Below are 19202 nucleotides of genomic sequence, written 5' to 3' on the forward strand. Positions count from 1 at the left end.
ACTTTGAATGAAAATTGTGCAGCCATGCAACAAATGTACTCAAACTAAATCATATTTTTTTGACAGACAGATAGAGCTTTCTTTTGGCGATATTTAATTACCACTGGGGTTTTACATTTTTTGACAATTTTCTGAAAATGTTAAAAAAAAAAAAAAAAAAGGTTTTCTTCGTTTCCGTTATAAAATCCTGACGAGGCTACACTGATTGGCACTGACAGGCTGCACTGGTCATCAGGACACTGATGATCAGTGCCTCGACTGTCAGTGCAGATGACCCGTGGGGATTTGCCGGTTTTCGGCTCTCCTCTTGCGCCGTTAGCCTGAAGGGAGGATTGCTGATAACGGGCAAATCCTGTTTACATCTGTGATTGGAAACCATTGATCGAGTTTTAAAGAGCTGTTGCGTTCGGCTTTTTACACCGATCTGATCAGCTACATCTGAAGGACGCAGCGATCACAGATCACTGTGCGCTACAGGGGGCATAAAGGTAGCGCGAGCACGGAGGACATTATATGATGGCCTCCTGGCAAAGCCTTGTAGCGGTCATTCGGCTATAGCGTGATCGCGAAGGTGTTAACAAGCATGCATTGGCAAGTTCAGGTTTAAAAAAAATCAAAAAAACTTCTGCCAGGTAAATCTGAAATATTGCATGCAATTAGCTTGTGGTCTCCACTTGCAGCCAATAAATAATGTACTAAAAGCAGCTCTTATGCTTTTATTGAGTCATTTTACTGCTATGCATAGTTTGGTGTATTTTGACCAGGTGTGTTTTTGAAGTCTAGTGACAAGACAACTGTATGAATCAGAGGTGGACAACCCGCCCTCGCCCCCAGCTATAGCTCATACAGGGAAAGATGGTGAAAGACTGAGTGGAGTATTATTGGAGAATCATTTTTGCTAATAATCCTGGGTGTGAGTAGTTTTGGGTGGTGTTACCTCTTTTACAGAAAGGAATAGCCACAACATGTAATGGCATTTACTGTGTGAAAGAGCCATGTTCTGTTAAAGTGGTGAGACCATTAATAAAAACAGACAGACGAACCTTGGAGCGGGAGATGAAGAGAAAGCAGCCAGCCAAAAGAAGCCCCTGTAATGTTGCTTGAAAATCACTGAACTTCACCCCCTCCAGATACAGAACACTCTGTCCATAGGCCAAGATAAGAGCATTCAGTGCCAGGATTTTAAACATCTGTAGCGTTGTTACCAGAGTGCAACGACCTTGCTTGATGACATGGCAGACTACGGATAGGAAAGAAAAAGAAAAAAAAAATGTTATATTGTCAAACTTCTAGAGTCTTCAAATTTCTTATTTCCAATTCATAAGTCTTCTCTATAGGAGGAGTCATTAAACTGGGGGGGGGGGGGGGGCGACGACACACAATAAAGTTGTTGCCCATAGTGATCGATAGGCATTCATGTTTCATTTTTCCATGACACGGATGTTGAATCCTGGCAATCCCAATTTTGTACTCCTCTGGTCTCTAATTTTAACCACTTTAGCTCTCACACCTGTAAACCACTATGCAATTACTACATTTCTTCTATGGGCTTATTGATTTTTTTTTTTTTTTTTTTTTTTAAACAGGCCTCTGCAGGTTTATGCAATAATGTGCTAGCATGCACACATACTAGCCTTATTATAAGCTTACCTCTAGATACAATTATAAGACTTTACCTACCATTTTAAGATAACAAATACTACAAGGTTTTCTACTGGCAATACTGTGTTGCGAAGACATTTTTTTTGTGCTTCCTTGATGAGGATTTGCTCCACAGTGCCTGTGGCAACACAGGCCAGTGAGGGTTTTAAAGCTCCTTTACTACTTATTAAGAATATATCATTACTTAACTGCCAATTGCCTGGTCACAGGTTCACCTTAAGGGCTCTTTCACACGTCCTTTCAGTTTTTGTGTCCGCTCCGTCGGCTCAGCGGGGATCCCCGCTGAGCTCTCGGCGGATAGGGCGGTCCCCGCACACTGTGCAGGGACCGGCCTGTCTCAGCTCCGCTCTGCCCTATGGGGAACCGGATGCAGACAGACCGTCTGTCCGTCTGCATCAGTTCCGTTCAGCCGGACGGAAGAAAAATAGGGTTTTCTTCCGTCCGAAAACCGGATCCCGACGGACGCGGACGCTAGCGGATGCTCCATCCGCTAACGGACGCGTTCCCATAGGGATTCATTACAAGTCCGTTAACGGACTTGTAATGAACGGACAGGCGGAGCGGACGTGTGAAAGAGCCCTAAGATATGCAGGACAGGTGTGAATCAGACACATAAAAAGAGCACAGAAGCTAAGGTCTGTATGATGACTGTTACTCACTGCACTGGATAGAGGACAGCTTTGATGTAAATGGAGCAGCAATGCTTGCATCTCCCAGCTTGACTATTTGCACCTGATCCTCTTCCAACTCCTTTAAGACTTGACTGATCCTCTCCTAGAAGTAAACAGTGAAAAAATTAACAAATGTATTCAGAAAAAAAAAAAAGAAGAAGAAGAGGAAAAACACTTAAAGTGAAAAATTAAATAAAGAATAAAATCAAGGGATAAAATGAAACTTAGAGCGTAATTCCAGTCGAATATTAAGCCTAAACCCACTTCCACTCCCTATTTTAAGCCTATTCTAACTACCCTGTAAAAGTAAAGAAGTCTATGCTTACCTATGCTGAGGGAAGTCCGGTCACATGATCTCGCCAGTGGCTGGCTTCAGTGTAGAGGAGAGATCGCCAATAATGGCTGCAGAGCCTGGACGATGTCATCACCCCATAGGTTTACTATGGGGCAGCCATTGTCGACTGTCCTGCTTCACTGAAAGGCGCTGGGACTTGATCAAGTGACTGGAGAACCCTCAGCATAAGTATAGGTATCTTTCCTTTACAGAGTAGTTCTAATAGGCTTTGAATAGAGCTGGGAGTAGGTTTAGGCTTAGTTACAATTTGACTGGAATTACACTTAAACTAAATCTATCACAAAACAGGACAATTCAAGCTTATTGCAAAGAAATAAATGCAAAAATAGTGAGTAGATCCTAAAGTGAAGCCGGCCACACATAGATTTAAATTCAGCTGGTTCAGCAGGAACCAGCTAAGATTAGATTCATGTATGGGCTTGGCTGATAGTACCCAAGTCGATCCATCTATCATCAACTGGGGTACAAATAGCTTGTCGGATTTGACATGCGATTACTGCCAGTGGCTACAGCCACTGTTCCTTGGATGGTAATGAAAAAATAAAAATAAAAAAAACCACAGGAGATATCCTTTAACATTTGCCACCAAATGAAGGCCCAATTTATGCTAAATAAATAAAAAAAAACACGCCAACTCCGTCCAGGCATTAATCATACATACCAATTCTGTTTTCTACAGTGTCCTATAACACATTCTGCCTACTAGTGCATATGCAGTGCATTCTATATTAAAACATGCCTCTGGTGATAACTGTCACAGCTGCCAGTGTGCTTATGTCAGCTCTCAACCCAATTTTTAAGCCCTCAAATAGTTTACACTGTATAGTTGGACACAAGTGCAACATGGCAACTGCAGATCTAAATAGGGGCCAAGATGGCATTGTCGAAGAAGAAATCTACCTTAACCATAACATGCACAGGGGGACAGAGGATATCTCCTAAACCGTTCAGGTTTAGGAGATATCCAGGGTAGCTACAGGTAAGCCTTATTATAGGCTTACCTGTAGCAAAAAGAGGTTGTAAGGGTTTACAACCACTTTAAGACCGTTCAATGATTCAATGTACTAATGAGTCAAGAACAAGCCCTGCAGAATACCAGTATCTGATAAAGATGAAGTGATCATGATCAATGGTCTGTAGGTAAAATCTGATTGGGTGAACTGGATAACCAGCCAGGTCCTTCTGTCAGACAGCTTTAAAGTGGATGTAAACCCGATTGATGAAATTTGAGCTGGGCACATATCTGTATTTTGTTATCTCTTTTCAATGAGCCAAGTCATATAGCTCTCTTCTGAACAGTTCCTCTGTTATCAGCCTGCTAACTCCCGACATATTTGACGTTTTAGACAAAAGCAGCCTAAAATAGATTAGCAGAGAGCAGCTCCTATTACAAACCAGCTCTGAGAGTCTGCCTATGATAAGAGGGGGTGTGTGCCTTTCCTCCAATCAGCAATGTTAACTATCTTGGCTGTATGCCCAGACATTACACTCTGTGTTAACCAGGAAGAGAAAATCTAACACATCTCAACTTTCTAAATGGTATATAAAATAAGAACACAGCAGATATACATATAAAACCTATGTAGGGAGATTTGGTTAATCACTGTGTATCATCTGAGGCTGTTCACTTCACTGGGTGTATGGGGGGTTTACATCCACTTTAATATAAAATAATTCCAGACCATAAAATCAATGCGACTTATCTGAGCTCTGAACTTACCCTTTGTAGAGCATGCTGTTCCTCTCGTTGTGACATAATTCTGTTTTTAGCTGCTCGGGATGTGGGCTTGATTGAGTTACTAGAGTGTGGGGGCTGCGGTCTGCCGTCACCAACCACTTCCCGTTTCGGCTTCTTCTTCTCTGGCAAACGTTCTGGCGCATTGGCAAGCAAGGCCACACCTGAAATATTTAGCATATCTTTACTATCACAAAAAACAAACAATGCAAGAGTTTATAATCTAAATGGGAAAGTAGAGAGGGCGGAAAGTGCATTTGTAGAAAGGATCAGTCCTGAACACTTACTACATAAACTAAACTATACAAAAATTATAATCCAGTCCAAATAGGAAGAAAACTGTATGCAATGCATGAAGGGTTCATAGTCTACCTATACAGGGCTTCTGGTTTCCATCAGTGCTATACATTACCATTCATTTCCAGTGTAAATATTCAAAATATTATAATTAGGAGGCACATCAACCTCTACAGCCACACTAGGCTCTCGTCGAGAATACCACTCATAGCCAAATACACAATTTAAAAGCGCATTTACCCAAGAGGTCCTTATATGCAGTCACATGTTTGACATGTAAACATCTCCAAACTGCACAATGAGGCACATGATCAACTTATTTCCTGCTTCAGCAATTAGCTTCTGTTCTCTTCCTCCAGCCTGCTTATTGGACAATAGATATCAATAATTCTATACAATCAGCAGGGAGTTGATACAAGAGAAGCAGGCTAGATCAACAAGTGGTATGGTGGTCTTCCTAGCTGTGAAGCGTAGCAGAGGTATGCAGGTCACAACACTGGATAAACGTAATTTCTTTGGCAGTCAGCCACTTCACGACCACCCTAGATCAGTTTTACTGCTACAGAGTGGCCACTGTGCCAGATCACTTATACACTGTATTTGCCGGCGTATTTTGGTTTTGGCAAAAATTTTGGTTTTGGTATATACTCGCCGTATAAGACGACCCCTCACTGTGCCATTGCCACACCTCACCTCACTGTGCCGTGCCATTGCCACACCTCACATCGCCGATCTTCATTACTTTAGTGAGTCAGACTGCGGGCGTTTTTTTAAAAGCCGCGCCTCTTCCTCGTGCTGTTTCGCGATAGGCGGAACACTCAGTTTCCCAGCAGAGCCTGTGTTCAGTGTTCCACCTATCATGGATGTCCTCTCGTACGTGATAGGCGGATCACTGAGTCTATCACGGAACAGCACGAGGTGGAGGCGCTTTTTTTCAAAAATGGACGCCCGCAGTCTGCATCCGGCGTCTAAGACAACCCCCGATTTTTGAGCCAAATTTTTAAGTATAAAAGGTCGTCTTATACAATGGCAAATACACACACACACACACATATATATATACTACATACACACACACACACACACATATATACTACATACACACACACACACACACACACACACACACACACACATATATATATACTACACACACAATGTCCAACGGTACCCGCTGATCGTTTGTTACAGAGGCAGGACGGCAGTCTGCCTATGTAAACAAGGCAGATTGCCATTCTGTCAGTAGGGAAGGCATGGACACATGTCTTCCCTAGTAAAAGCACCTCGCCCACAGTACACAAACACTAATATTAACCCCTTCCCAGCCAGTGTCATTAGTACAGTGACAGTGTATATTAGTATCAATGGTTCCCAAAAAAGCGTCAAGTGTCAGATACGCTATAAGTCGCTGATCGCTTTACTAGTAAAAAAAAAAATAAAAAAAAAATCCATAAAAAATATATCCCATAGTCTGCAGACGCTATAACTTTTGTGCAAACCAATCAATAGACGCTTACTGGGATTATTTTTACCAAAAATATGTAGCAGAATACATATTGGCCTAAATTGATGAAGAAATTTGTTTACATTTTTTTTATTGGACATGTTTTAAAGCAGAAAAGTAAAAAAAATTTTTTTGTCCTTTTTTTGTTTTGTTTACAGCACAATAAATAAAAAAAAACGTAGAGGTAATCAAATACCACCAAAATAAAGCTCTATTTGTGGGGGGGGGGGGGGGGGGGGGGGGGGTAGAAAGGACACATACATACATTCTATTTGGTTAGTGTGTTGCACTACCTTGCAATTGTCAGTTAAAATAACGCAGCGCCGTATCGCCAAAAAATATTCCAGAACTGAAGTGGTTAAATAAACTAAACTATTTAGCCATTTTCCAGGCTCTCCTCTATATCTTTATTATTTTGTATGACATCTGAACAACCACAGGCATTAGGAAAGGGCAGTAAAGTTTGTAAAACAGAAGGAAATATTAACCTAGACGTTTCATTCAAGACATAACCATTTTACTAAAAGCTGTTTCTATAGTGAACAAGTAAAGTCCTCTACTTACCCACATTTGCATGTTTTAAAGCGCCCACATCATTGGTCCCATCTCCACACATCAATGTGATGTAGCCCAGCTCCTTTAGACTGGTAATCACAAACTCCTGCACACAAGGAACAACCAATCAAAACGTGCAAGACAAAAAAAAAAACACTTGGTAATTTGGGTTTACATTTTCAGAACAAAAGATCTAAAGTCAGACTTTGTTTGTCTAAGCTTTGGTTAGATGTTTGAACATTTGAATGAAAATGTGACCATTCCTTTCACCTGCCAGGAGTGAGAAAGGCAAGTCCGGTGTAAACTCCTAGTCAGACAGCACTGAGCCAGCAACCAAAATGTTTACATGTAAGAAAGAGGAGCGAGACACATGCTCTTCCATACCTAAAACAAGTATTTCTTTGTGAAGGAAAGGCGATTATGTGCCGCTAGAAGACCGAGCTTCATTGAAAACCTGCTGCTTTGGCCTGCATGAACAACGTACAGGCTCACTTTAAGCACTCTGAATAAACAGAGTTTAGCAAAGGCTAATGCATATTTATTCTCATTCATTTTCCGCGCCACAGCCACTTAAATGAAAAAATAAAAAAATAAGTCGGCAATAGCCTTTGCTAAATGCTCACAATGTATATAACTGACCTGAAGAGGTTTGTCTCCCCCCCCCCCCCCCCCCTGTCCAGCAAAAGTGGATATAAACCTTAAAGAGGAAGTAAACCCTCTTAGAAAAATCCGGGGAAAAAAAAAAAAACTCTGCAAGAGAAAGGCATGATGAGCTAGTATGCATAGCATACTAGCTCATTCTGATTTACTTACCTGACATCGAAGCCCCCGAAGCGCTCCTCTATCACCTCCTCCACCGCCGCCATCTCTCCCGGAGTGAGTTCCGGGTATCGCTGCTCCGGCACTGTGACTGGCCGGAGCAGCGATGACGTCACATGCACGCAGGAGTCGCTAGTGACGGCACGATCGCCTTCACTAACGGCACGCTCGGTGCGCCGTAGACATCGGTGCTCCTTTTTTGGAAAATATCTCCTTAACCATGTAGGTTAAGGAGATATTTATTGGACCTACAGGTAAGCCTTAATCTAGGCTTACCTGTAGGTTAAAGTGGTCTATAAGGGTTTACAACAACTTTAAAAGTCACAGAAGATAGGCAGCGCATTAAATTCCTATTACATGTGAGATCACTGGCCACCAACAAACCAATACTGAAATATCCATGGTGGCTGAAGTTCACCTTTAGTAACGTGTTACTAACTGAGCAGCCCCCACACATCCCCCCTGGGGCCCCCGTTGACAGTGGCCAGTCGATCTTCTCCCTGCACTCGCTGTCACAATTTAAAAAAATAAATAAAAATGTGGACGTGAGGGGCTCCACCCACCTGGCAGCATCATTCACAGAGTTCTGTGAATGGGAGAACTACAACTACCATTGCAACGGATGGCTTGTAAGTTCTCAATGAACTGCCCGGGCACTGATGAGCACACTCTGTAGTTCTCAGATTCTTCCCGTCATCCAGTATCTGCCTGCCTGTATGAGGTACGGACAGACAGCTATACCGAGTCTGCACCCGACAGCAGATCACAAGTGCAATGCTTTACAGGATCCCAATAAAAAATAAATGCACATTTTTTTAACCTGCAAAAACATGTGCATTTATTATGTCTTTTTATAAAAGGTGAACTTATCCTTTAATAAAGATAGGATATGGGTCAAATCCGTAGTAACGTGAGAAGAAAAGATGAATAATAAGACATTCACCTACTGCAAAATTAAATAAAAAGCATTTCAAAATCTTTTTTTACCTTCTGCTTTGGGGACACCCGTGCAAACACCTGGGTGTGTGGAATCAGTGCATTCAACAGGTCCCCTCTTGTGACTTGCAGGTAAGACAGACCCTCTCCAGTTAGGCATAGGTAGTACTTATCAATGAATGACTTCACAGAATCAGGGAAGGCCGGTAAGGACACTGTGCCATCGATGGACTGCCACACCCAGCTGGTATCTGAACAGACAGGAGAAATATATTTAAAATATTGTGTAAGCAAGATTTACGGCAAGTCCAGAAACTCCTAAAGTCCAGAATTTATGCAGAGTTGCAAAGGTCCTCAATGTTTTGCTTTATAATGAAAAGGGGCAACGGTAACTTATTAACATAGTAAAGAAACCATGTACAGTATAAATAAGATGGATGTAAAGTCTTTCATTTATCCAAATCATGGTACAGCTAGGAGTAAGTTAGTCACATGCAGCTGGACTTGTTCTGTAATGTTGAAGACATTTCACTAATCATCCAAGCGGGATTCTGACTTACAATGGGGAGGAAAAGGCGCCATTCAAAAAAAAGTAAGGGTGATCTCTGCAGGTCATGAGTTTAAAAACCCTAGGCCTCGGATAGTGACATGCACAATTTAGACAAAAGGACAACTGGTTTGTACAATGTGTAAAAGAAGCTTTCAATGTTAAACTGAACCACCACCACTGCCTCTCGCATACTGTATACCTTTTTACCATAGAAATTTACCCCAACAACTTACACCTTTAGCCATGTAACACCCATCCCAGAATTACAATTACATCCTAGAAATAACCATGAAAATCCGACTGTATTTAGAACCGGTTGGTTTAGCATACTCCAATCATGTGCTTGGACAAACAACATATGTCCTGCCAAATTATATGACACCATGGTGATTGGATGAAGGTGGTACGGAATTCCCAGAGAATTCTGTGTGGGTTCCGCAATGCATCACAATTGCACCCCATTCATGCCAAACGCTGTGGGGGTGTATGTTAAGTTAATGAAACCCCAAAATCGGTTCGCAAAACGTAGGATGATTTGTAGAATCGAATTGCATGGGTGTGAACACCCATGTAATCTGATACTAGTGCGGCGAAAAGAAAAGGGTCCTGCGCGATTTTTCAGTGTGTGGATGTAGTGCGGTTTAAGCCATACAGAATGAATGGCTCAAATCGCACTGCTGCAGAATCACATCTGATTTTAACAGGAACGTGGTGCGATTCCCGCACCACATCCAGTGTGAACTGGGCCTAAAAGAGAAGTATGGGTTTTAAAAAAAAAAATGACTCGCCCAGGTGGATATAGCATCTGCCCCTTGCTGCTTCTAAGGCTGAGAACCGAGTAATCAAAGACCGCTGATCGGTCAGTTCTCATTCTTCACTGAGCAGAGAGCCAGTGACTGTCAGTCACCGACTCTCTGCTCCTCCAATGCTCACTGTAGCTCTGGGCTTTAGAGGGGGCACCTCGCCGAGAGGCGGATCCAGCTGTCAGTCTAGGCATCTGGGTGGATCCCAATACAGTCGGGAATTTTTCCTGAGCCTGGACCAACTTGAACATCGCCAATCGCTCAATTCTCGCAGCTCCATGAGCAGAGCTGTTGTCAGTCACTGCTCTCTTCTGTCCCCTCCTCGCTGACTGGAGCGCTGGGCTGCGCAGCGGGCCAGATTAGGCTCTCAGCAGCTCTCCGAGAGGCTGAGCCGGGTGCCGGTCCAGGGATCTGGGCAGATCCCGACTCTATGGTCACGATGACGCCCAAGCCTGGACCGACTGATGTCGGCAGAAAGTGACCTTCAGCCCACTCTCTGCTAAAAACAGGTCATAGAAGTAGCAAACAAACTGCACTCCTGTGATCCATAGGAGAAGTACAGCCAAACAAGCTTTGACTGTACTTCTCCTTTAATGCACTCTGCTAATAAAAACAACTTCAAGGTTTAAATGTAGCTCAAAAGGGTAAGTTTTTTTTTTAAATGTTCCAATGTACCTCATACACTTACATTCTATTTACACACCAATGTCATTCTGTAAAAAGGGAAATTTTATAGCAGAAACGGTTACAAACTTCTTAACCCAGTAACAAAAGCAGTGCAGATATCACTAACCTTTCAAATCCTGTGTAGGCTGAAGGATTAACGTGTGCTGTTTTTCAATAAAACTAAGCTCCTGAGCCACGTGACAGGCAGTGAGTGGATTGTCCCCAGTTATCATCACTATCTGGGAAACAGAGAAAAGCATAGGGGTCACATTTACCCAAATTCACATTAAGATGAGGAGCTATAACAATTACTAAAGAAATGTGCACTTCAAGAAGCGTGGAGGATTTTATCTATAAATTCCTTCTAAAAATGATAGTTCACTTGGCAGTTACTCTGATCTCAGAGTCAGTACTGTATGTGGCTTCATCTGCTGCATGCTAGTTTTAAAGTGGTACTAAAGGTTCATTTTTTTTTTTTTTTTAAATGTTATACTCCACTATGCAGTTTGTTTTGCACAGAGTGGCCCCCGATCCTCCTGTTCTGGGGTCCCATGGCGGCTCTCTCAGCTCCTCCCTGCAGTAGCCAACTCCCTCTGGGAAGCTCTCTCCCGAGGGGGTTACCTTGCGGGCACGCTCCCGTCTCATACACTCGGCGTCCATAGACACACAGTGTTCGACTCGGGACATTCCAGATGGTGCCTATGCTGGGAAAATATTGTAAAAGCATTGCATGAGCGTAGCCACCATACTATGGGGAAGGATCTTTAAATCTCATCTGCTGGCAGAATAAAGACACTTTTATGCAATTCACAGAAAAATATAAATTATACAGTAGACTGTTTGAGAAGTGATGAAACATTTATATTTACTTTTCACTTCTGATCAGAGATGCACTTTAAAATTCAATTTTTCTATCAGTAAAAATGCTGCTTCCTCTCCTCTCATGCTGCAGTGTTGGCAGAGCCAGGCAACACTCAACTCAAATACTCCTATAAACTTGTAATGTAGATAAAGAGAAGGGAGTGTCTGACCAGGTCTGTTACTGAGTGCCGATTACTAAAAGCACTGGGGCCAATGCTGATTAATATTGAACTGCACAGGCATATCTAGACACCCTGCACAACTGCTGTAATAGAAACATGGAGGAAAAAGACTATAAAATAGAGGTGGTTGATAGGTCTGACTGCCTATCAATTTCTGCGAGTAACAGGGCTTTAAAAATCAGAAGAGTAACATGAAAGACAACTAGCAGAGGTAGGAAAGCAGACATCCAAATGACTTACAACCCAATTAACACCTTCCCGCCCGACACAGTGGGGTGGCAGATCGTGCTGCCAACTTTCCTACAGACTAAATAAACACTGATTTGTTTTTTTTATTCACCAAAGAAATGTAGCAGAATACATTTTGGCCTTAATATATTAAGAAAGATCAATTGCAAAATTTTATAACAGAAACAAAGAAAAACGCTTTTAAAAATTTCGGAATTTTTTCGTTTATTTAGAAAAAAAAAAAAAAAAACAGTGGTGATTAAATACCACCAAAAGAAAGCTCCATTTGTATATATATAAAAAAAAATATATATATATATATATATATATATATATATATATATATATATATATATATATATATATATATATATATATATATATATATATATAATTTATATGGGTACAGTGTTGCATGACCGCGCAGTTGTCATTCAAAGTGCAACAGAGCTGAAAGCTAAAAATTGGCCTGGGCAGGAAGGGGGTGAAAGCGTCCAGTATCGAAGGGGTTAAACAAGGGATATGAAAGGGCAAATTACTCAATGTCAAATCCCTCTCGAACTTATACTGTCCCAACACTAATTACACAGTAATTTCACTTAAGACACCTAAAAACATATCTTACATGGTGGGATGCATTCTGGATCTCCTTGATAACGGCTTTGGAGTCAGCCTTAAGTGGGCAGGACACCACAATAAAACCAGCAAACCTCAGATCGCACTCCAGTGTCTCCCGCTTTATTTCACGTATCTACAAGAGAAGATAGGCACAAGCATTTTTTTAGTCAGTGTGTTGATTCCATATAGTATCTTTATAAAACAGTAGGCTTCTCCCTCTGCATCAAAGTGTACTGGATCCAGAACCGGAACCATCAAGATGCTGCAATTTTAGTGCTTTGGATTAACACATTCATTTCTGGAACTCCTTGCTCTTGCCCAAATATGATGCATTTGCCAGATGAAGGACAATCTCTAAAGAGCAGTGGCAGTCATAATGGTAAGTGCAATATATAGCAGGCGGGAAGTGGTACCAAAGATCACAAGGATCACACTGATGCAGAGGCTGTGGGAGGTGGAAATTTAGACAATTACTAAACTTCAGCAGATGCAAAACTGCATAGAGAATTAAGCCAGGTACACACAATCCAGTGGGATGCACACAAAAACAAAAAAACTTGACAGCTCCAGTTGAATGCAAGGTTAGTACAGCGACCTCCCCACTGAGCTGTTGTGTTCTGACAGGGGGGACAAACCCAATGTGTTCTGGTTGTTGAGCAGGAGACCCAAGATCCTTGCTGTTATATGAAGAAGGGTAATGTTTCTTCTATTCTCCTGTGTGTGCGCAGGAGATCCCAACTCTCAGAAACCATAAGCAAATGACTGCATTACAGAATATACTCTTATATTTGGGTCGGTCTTGGACAGCAGGACAACACAGCGAAGAGCACTAAAGCCCTGTAAACATGGGTTGAATGTCAGGAGACAACAGCCAGTTAAATAAAAACCGGCTGCCATTTGGCCCGTCTGTATGCCAGTCTGTCCGACAGAAGCCAGAGGAGCAAGTTGGAAAACCAGCAGCCGACCATCTCCTGATGGCAAACAGCACTGATCAGAGTGTTCTGGCAGTGGGCCATCCCCCTGTCAGAACACAACAGCTCAGCGAGGGAGATCGCTGTACCAACGTCGGATCGTTCGTACAGCGGCTCCGACCTGAGCAGTAAGGTTTAACCACTTTGTTACCGGGCCTATTTTGGCACTGTTCTCCTTTATGTAAAAATCACAATTTTTTTGCTAGAAAATTAATCAGAACCCCCAAACATTATATATTTTTTTTTTAGCAGACACCCTAGGGAATAAAATGGCGGTCATTGCAACTTTTTTTCTCGCACGGTATTTGCGCAATAATTTTTCAAACGCCTTTTTTTAGGGAAAAAAAGTTTCATGAATTAAAAAATAACAAAACAGTAAAGTTAGCCCAATTTTTTTGTATAATGTGGAAGACGATGTTACGCCGAGTAAATAGATACCTAACATGTCACGCTTTAAAATTGCGCACACTCATGGAATGGCGCCAAACTTCGGTACTTAAAAATCTCCATAGGCGACGCTTTAAATTTTTTTACAGGTTACTATTTTTGAGTTACAGAGTAGCTCTAATGATAGAATTGTTGCACACGCTCTAACGCACGCGATGATACCTCACATGTGGGGTTTGACCGGTGTTTACATATGTGGGCGGGACTTGCATGCGCGTTCGTTTCTGCACGCGAGCGACCGGGACAGGGGCGTTTTAAATTTTTTTTTTTATTATTTTTTACTTCATTTTTTTATTTTTACACTTTTTTTGACTTTTTTTTTTGATCACTTTTATTCCTATTACAAGGAATGTACACATCCCTTGTAATAGGAATCACTGTGACAGGTCCTCTTTATGGAGAGATGTGGGGTCAATAAGACCCCACATCTCTCCTACAGGCTTACAAGCATGAAATCGGTGAAAAACATTTCACCGATTACATGCCGACAGCCGCGATTGCGGCTTTGTTTACTTCCGGGTACCGGGCGTGACGTCATAACGTCGCGCCCGGCCCTCCGACGGTCATAGAGATGACTGTGACCGTCTGGTCACCAGTCATCTCTATGGTTCAGCAACGCGCGCCGGCCGATTCGTTCTCCGGGCCCCCGATGGCACGGGAGAGCCCGGAGAAGCACCGGATGGCGGCGGGAGGGGGGGGACGTCCCCTCCCGCTGCCTAGAAGAACGATCGAGCGGCGGAACCGCCGCTTTGATCGTTCTTCTGGTGCACAGAATCGCCGGCTGAAGACAGAGATATCTGAATGATGCCTGCAGCTGCAGGCATCATTCAGATATCACCACTCAAAGTCCAGGACGTCCCACGGATCTGAAGTGGTTAATTGTTCAACCTGCTGGGTTGAAATAAAAAAATACTGTTAATGTGTGTACCAGGATTAAGGACAACCACAGACATTGTAGGTGTGTTCGCTGCAATACATAAACACAAGTGTAATGTGAGAAGGCCATGATAAACTTATCACAGCCACTGCATACCTGCTGATGGGAGAGATGGCCAATCTCTTTATAACCCAAGGCAAGAACTCTGGCTCCTTCCCGAGAGATATCTGTGTGCACTTGGTTGTAGTACTCTGGACAGTGAGAGAACTGGAATAACAAAAAAACAAAAAGGACACATCAGCTTTAATGCCTATATATGTATAGACCTGTACTTAAAATGATTGCAAGGGCAAACAAAAATGAAATAAAAACACAAAAAAAGTAATAAAATTTAACACAGCAGACAGGTTTATACTTACCCCGAATCTCCTTTCTTTGGGCCCCCCGCTGATGCTTCTGGCTCCTTCTTTCCTATGGGGGCACTCTTGCAGGCTCACTCTCAAACCTTGTTGCCCGCTAGATATGGCGACTCGTCAGAATTGGCAACGGAAGTGACGTTTCGTCACCGCCATCTAGAAATCCGACGAACTGTTTAGATGTTTATTTTTAAAAGCAGCTGCAAACCTGCTTTTAGAATTATTCACGCAAACAGTCCGATGGATTTCCAAATACTGTATTTCACTTTATATGCTTTGTTTCCGGTAAAAAAGAACTGAAATGCAAAACTCCAGTGGGTGTAACAAGATGTCCGCTTGCCCCCTTCTCGTGTATCGTTACTGTGGAGGAGTGCGGATTGTAGCAAGATGGCGGCAACGTTACAAATGACTTCCGTTACAAATTTGCTGGGTCGCCTAATCTGACGGAACACCTGCATCTATAGACACAGACGCACCCCTGGCTTTGATTGACAACACTTTGCTGCTGCCTTAGCAAAGCCTGCGAGACCAGAAAGTGGGGGGGAGAAAGCCACTTCAGACAGGCACAGCACTGGATTGAATGAGGGTTGCAGTAGATTTTTTTAGGGGGGGGGGGGGGGGGGGATATAACCATCTAAAAAAGTAAAAAAAAAAAAAAAAAGCCTTTATAACCACTTTAATTCTCATGAGTGATGTTCTTTAATCTCACAAAATGTGACAAGGTCTACTCAACTAAACTTTAAATATATCAGCATTCCTAAAACCAATGAAAAAAGCTATATAAATGTACAAGAAAGTAAGGGTGTAACCATTATGAATGGTTACACCATTATGAATAATAAACATTTTTGGGTATATGGTCAGAAGGCAGTTTTACAATATTTTATTGCCATTTGTGGCATATTGGGGACATTTTTATTCGATTTTTGTCATCTGGTGAAAGAAAAAAAAAAAAGAAGCGATTTTAACCCTTTCCCAACGAATGTCAAGCAATCACATGGGTGAGAAAATGCAAATTTTGCAGAGATGGCTAAACAAGAAAACGGCACCACTGATGTATTAGTTTTCAAATTACAATTATTCCACAATTGTAATATTCCCAACAGCAGCTTTCATAGGCCAGTCAAACACATGAAAAAAATAAAATACAAATTTTACAAACATTACAGCACTAGACCTTTGCCACCTACACACCATCTTCTGTAGTGTCTCTGGAGCCCCCTTCACAGTTGCCACACAGCACAGATCAGTGGAACCAGAACGTTCGTAGGAAGCCAATACAGACATCCGCTTCAGGGCGCTGGCAAAATGGAACCTCTGGTGGATTTTCAGGCCCTGGGTTTTAATGCCTCGAGGGAACACTTTCTCATCTGATGCACAAAAACAGCAGGACATGCATTAATAAGTGTAAGCTGAAACAATGCCAAAGCAACAACTGAACAGTGAGTCAAGAGCACACTTCTGTACAGTCACCAACAAATATTGTCATGCACTACATTAAAGATAATAGGATAGATTAGGAAAACCTTGCCAGGCAATTGTAAACCCCAGGATAAGCCATCAGAGGGGGTGTCTGCTGCATGCCACCCACCCTTCTCACTACAAGTTAAATCTTAAGCTGGCCATACACGGATCAAAATTTGGCCGATTCAGCAAGAACCAACCACATTTTAATGCATGTACGGCCTTTCCCATAAATGAGAAGTTGAGCCATCGATTGACTGCTGAAAAACCAAAAGGCTGCGGAACCGATTTTGACCGAGGAGAGGAGGGGGAGTTGTTGTCAGATTATGACACAGCAGAGAGGACTCCTGCATCCACATTGAATCAGACAGCTGGCTGCAACAACAAAAAAACTGACCCATGTAAGGGCAGCTTTAATGGCAGCACCAGCCTGAGTCACCCCAATTTCCCAAGACCTGCACAATTCTGTCAGTCTATAGGCCACCATACACAGGTCTAGTTACTCTCAGCTTTACAAGAGAACAATTGATTCCAATCTCAAAGTGAACCGTGTGGATGGAGGAAGCTCTACGGCTGGCTATTGTATTCAGGAGCCATGGCACCCATGGATGCCTGAACAGTGATTGCATCAGACGTGTGTGTGTATGTGTATATTATATATATATATTAAAAAAAAAAATATCGCCCACCCCAAATTTAGGGGGTGCCATTTCAAATTTAGGGAACCACTACATTGAAAAGCCTTGCAGTCTGCAGGTTTCGGCTTAAAGGCTCTTCTACTGCACGGCTGGAGTTTCGGGACTTTGAAATCCTGTGGCAGAGGATTCCTGGACGCATCCAAGTTCAGTCACGGGTCTGGGGCAGAGACCCAAGTTCAGTCACGGGTCTGGGGCAGAGACCCAAGTTCAGTCACGGGTCTGGGGCAGAGACCCAAGTTCAGTCACGGGTCTGGGGCAGAGACCCAAGTTCAGTCACGGGTCTGGGGCAGAGACCCAAGTTCAGTCACGGGTCTGGGGCAGAGACCCAAGTTCAGTCACGGGTCTGGGGCAGAGACCCAAGTTCAGTCACGGGTCTGGGGCAGAGACCCAAGTTCAGTCACGGGTCTGGGGCAGAGACCCAAGTTCAGTCACGGGTCTGGGGCAGAGACCCAAGTTCAGTCACGGGTCTGGGGCAGAGACCCAAGTTCAGTCACGGGTCTGGGGCAGAGACCCAAGTTCAGTCACGGGTCTGGGGCAGAGACCCAAGTTCAGTCACGGGTCTGGGGCAGAGACCCAAGTTCAGTCACGGGTCTGGGGCAGAGACCCAAGTTCAGTCACGGGTCTGGGGCAGAGACCCAAGTTCAGTCACGGGTCTGGGGCAGAGACCCAAGTTCAGTCACGGGTCTGGGGCAGAGACCCAAGTTCAGTCACGGGTCTGGGGCAGAGACCCAAGTTCAGTCACGGGTCTGGGGCAGAGACCCAAGTTCAGTCACGGGTCTGGGGCAGAGACCCAAGTTCAGTCACGGGTCTGGGGCAGAGACCCAAGTTCAGTCACGGGTCTGGGGCAGAGACCCAAGTTCAGTCACGGGTCTGGGGCAGAGACCCAAGTTCAGTCACGGGTCTGGGGCAGAGACCCAAGTTCAGTCACGGGTCTGGGGCAGAGACCCAAGTTCAGTCACGGGTCTGGGGCAGAGACCCAAGGGCTGCAATCTTTTGGCCGATCATGGGGAGGTCATAATCTTTTGGCCGATCATGGGGAGGTCATAATCTTTTGGCCGATCATGGGGAGGTCATAATCTTTTGGCCGATCATGGGAGGTCATAATCTTTTGGCCGATCATGGGGAGGTCATAATCTTTTGGCCGATCATGGGGAGGTCATAATCTTTTGGCCGATCATGGGGAGGTCATAATCTTTTGGCCGATCATGGGGAGGTCATAATCTTTTGGCCGATCATGGGGAGGTCATAATCTTTTGGCCGAAAATGGGGAGGTCATAATTTTTGGCCGATCATGGGGAGGTCAGCTCCCACTCTATTTTTGAACATTGAGCTATAATTCTATAATTCCCCTCAGAGCTTTGTGGGAGGAGCTATAATTCTCCTCAGAGCTGTGTGGGAGGAGCTATAATTCCCCTCAGCGTTGCCAGGAAACCAATGTTTCCTGGCAATGCTCATGCCTTGTTTATGCAGGCTCTAAGCACAGGCCAGAGTATTTTGCCTCTCCTGAATACTTGTCATTCTTCAAACGGTCATATTTTAAAAACTATAAATCCTACAGTGAAGAGCTTTATATTGTGAGAATCACAAGACCCAGGCCTAGTATGAGGCATAGTATGTCTCCGAAATATTAAAATTGAAGGCACAGTCGCAATTTAGAGATATTGCCCTTCAAACTTTAGGTGTCTAGAGTGTAATTACAATGAATTTCAATGGATGGCGTGAGTTGCAAACAAATGATCATAGTGTGAAAACTAGCAGGACTATGGCTTAGCCATGGACATGTATAGTGGCAGCGGTGATAGCTGAACATTTTGATATATGATTTGTGTAGGTGGGCTTGAAAATGAGGGAGTGGTGGCAGTTTAGACATGTCCTGATTTTTCATTC

At 43.3% G+C, this 19202-nt stretch overlaps 1 protein-coding gene across 1 annotated transcript in view; it reads right to left on the reverse strand.

Annotated features, from left to right (window-relative positions):
• Positions 1–19202, reverse strand: part of ATP13A1 (ATPase 13A1) — a 58821-nt gene that overhangs the window by 9659 nt on the left and 29960 nt on the right. The window contains exons 14-22 of the mRNA XM_040346365.1: positions 16348–16523; positions 14894–15004; positions 12450–12575; positions 10681–10792; positions 8586–8785; positions 6789–6885; positions 4409–4587; positions 2322–2436; positions 1044–1240 (exon numbers count right to left, since the gene is read on the reverse strand). Of these exons, the coding sequence (XP_040202299.1) occupies positions 1044–1240; positions 2322–2436; positions 4409–4587; positions 6789–6885; positions 8586–8785; positions 10681–10792; positions 12450–12575; positions 14894–15004; positions 16348–16523 (1313 nt within the window). The remainder of the gene's footprint in view (positions 1–1043; positions 1241–2321; positions 2437–4408; positions 4588–6788; positions 6886–8585; positions 8786–10680; positions 10793–12449; positions 12576–14893; positions 15005–16347; positions 16524–19202) is intronic.

The sequence above is a fragment of the Rana temporaria genome, chromosome 3 (genome assembly GCF_905171775.1).
Source record: "Rana temporaria chromosome 3, aRanTem1.1, whole genome shotgun sequence".
Lineage (NCBI taxonomy): Eukaryota > Metazoa > Chordata > Amphibia > Anura > Ranidae > Rana > Rana temporaria.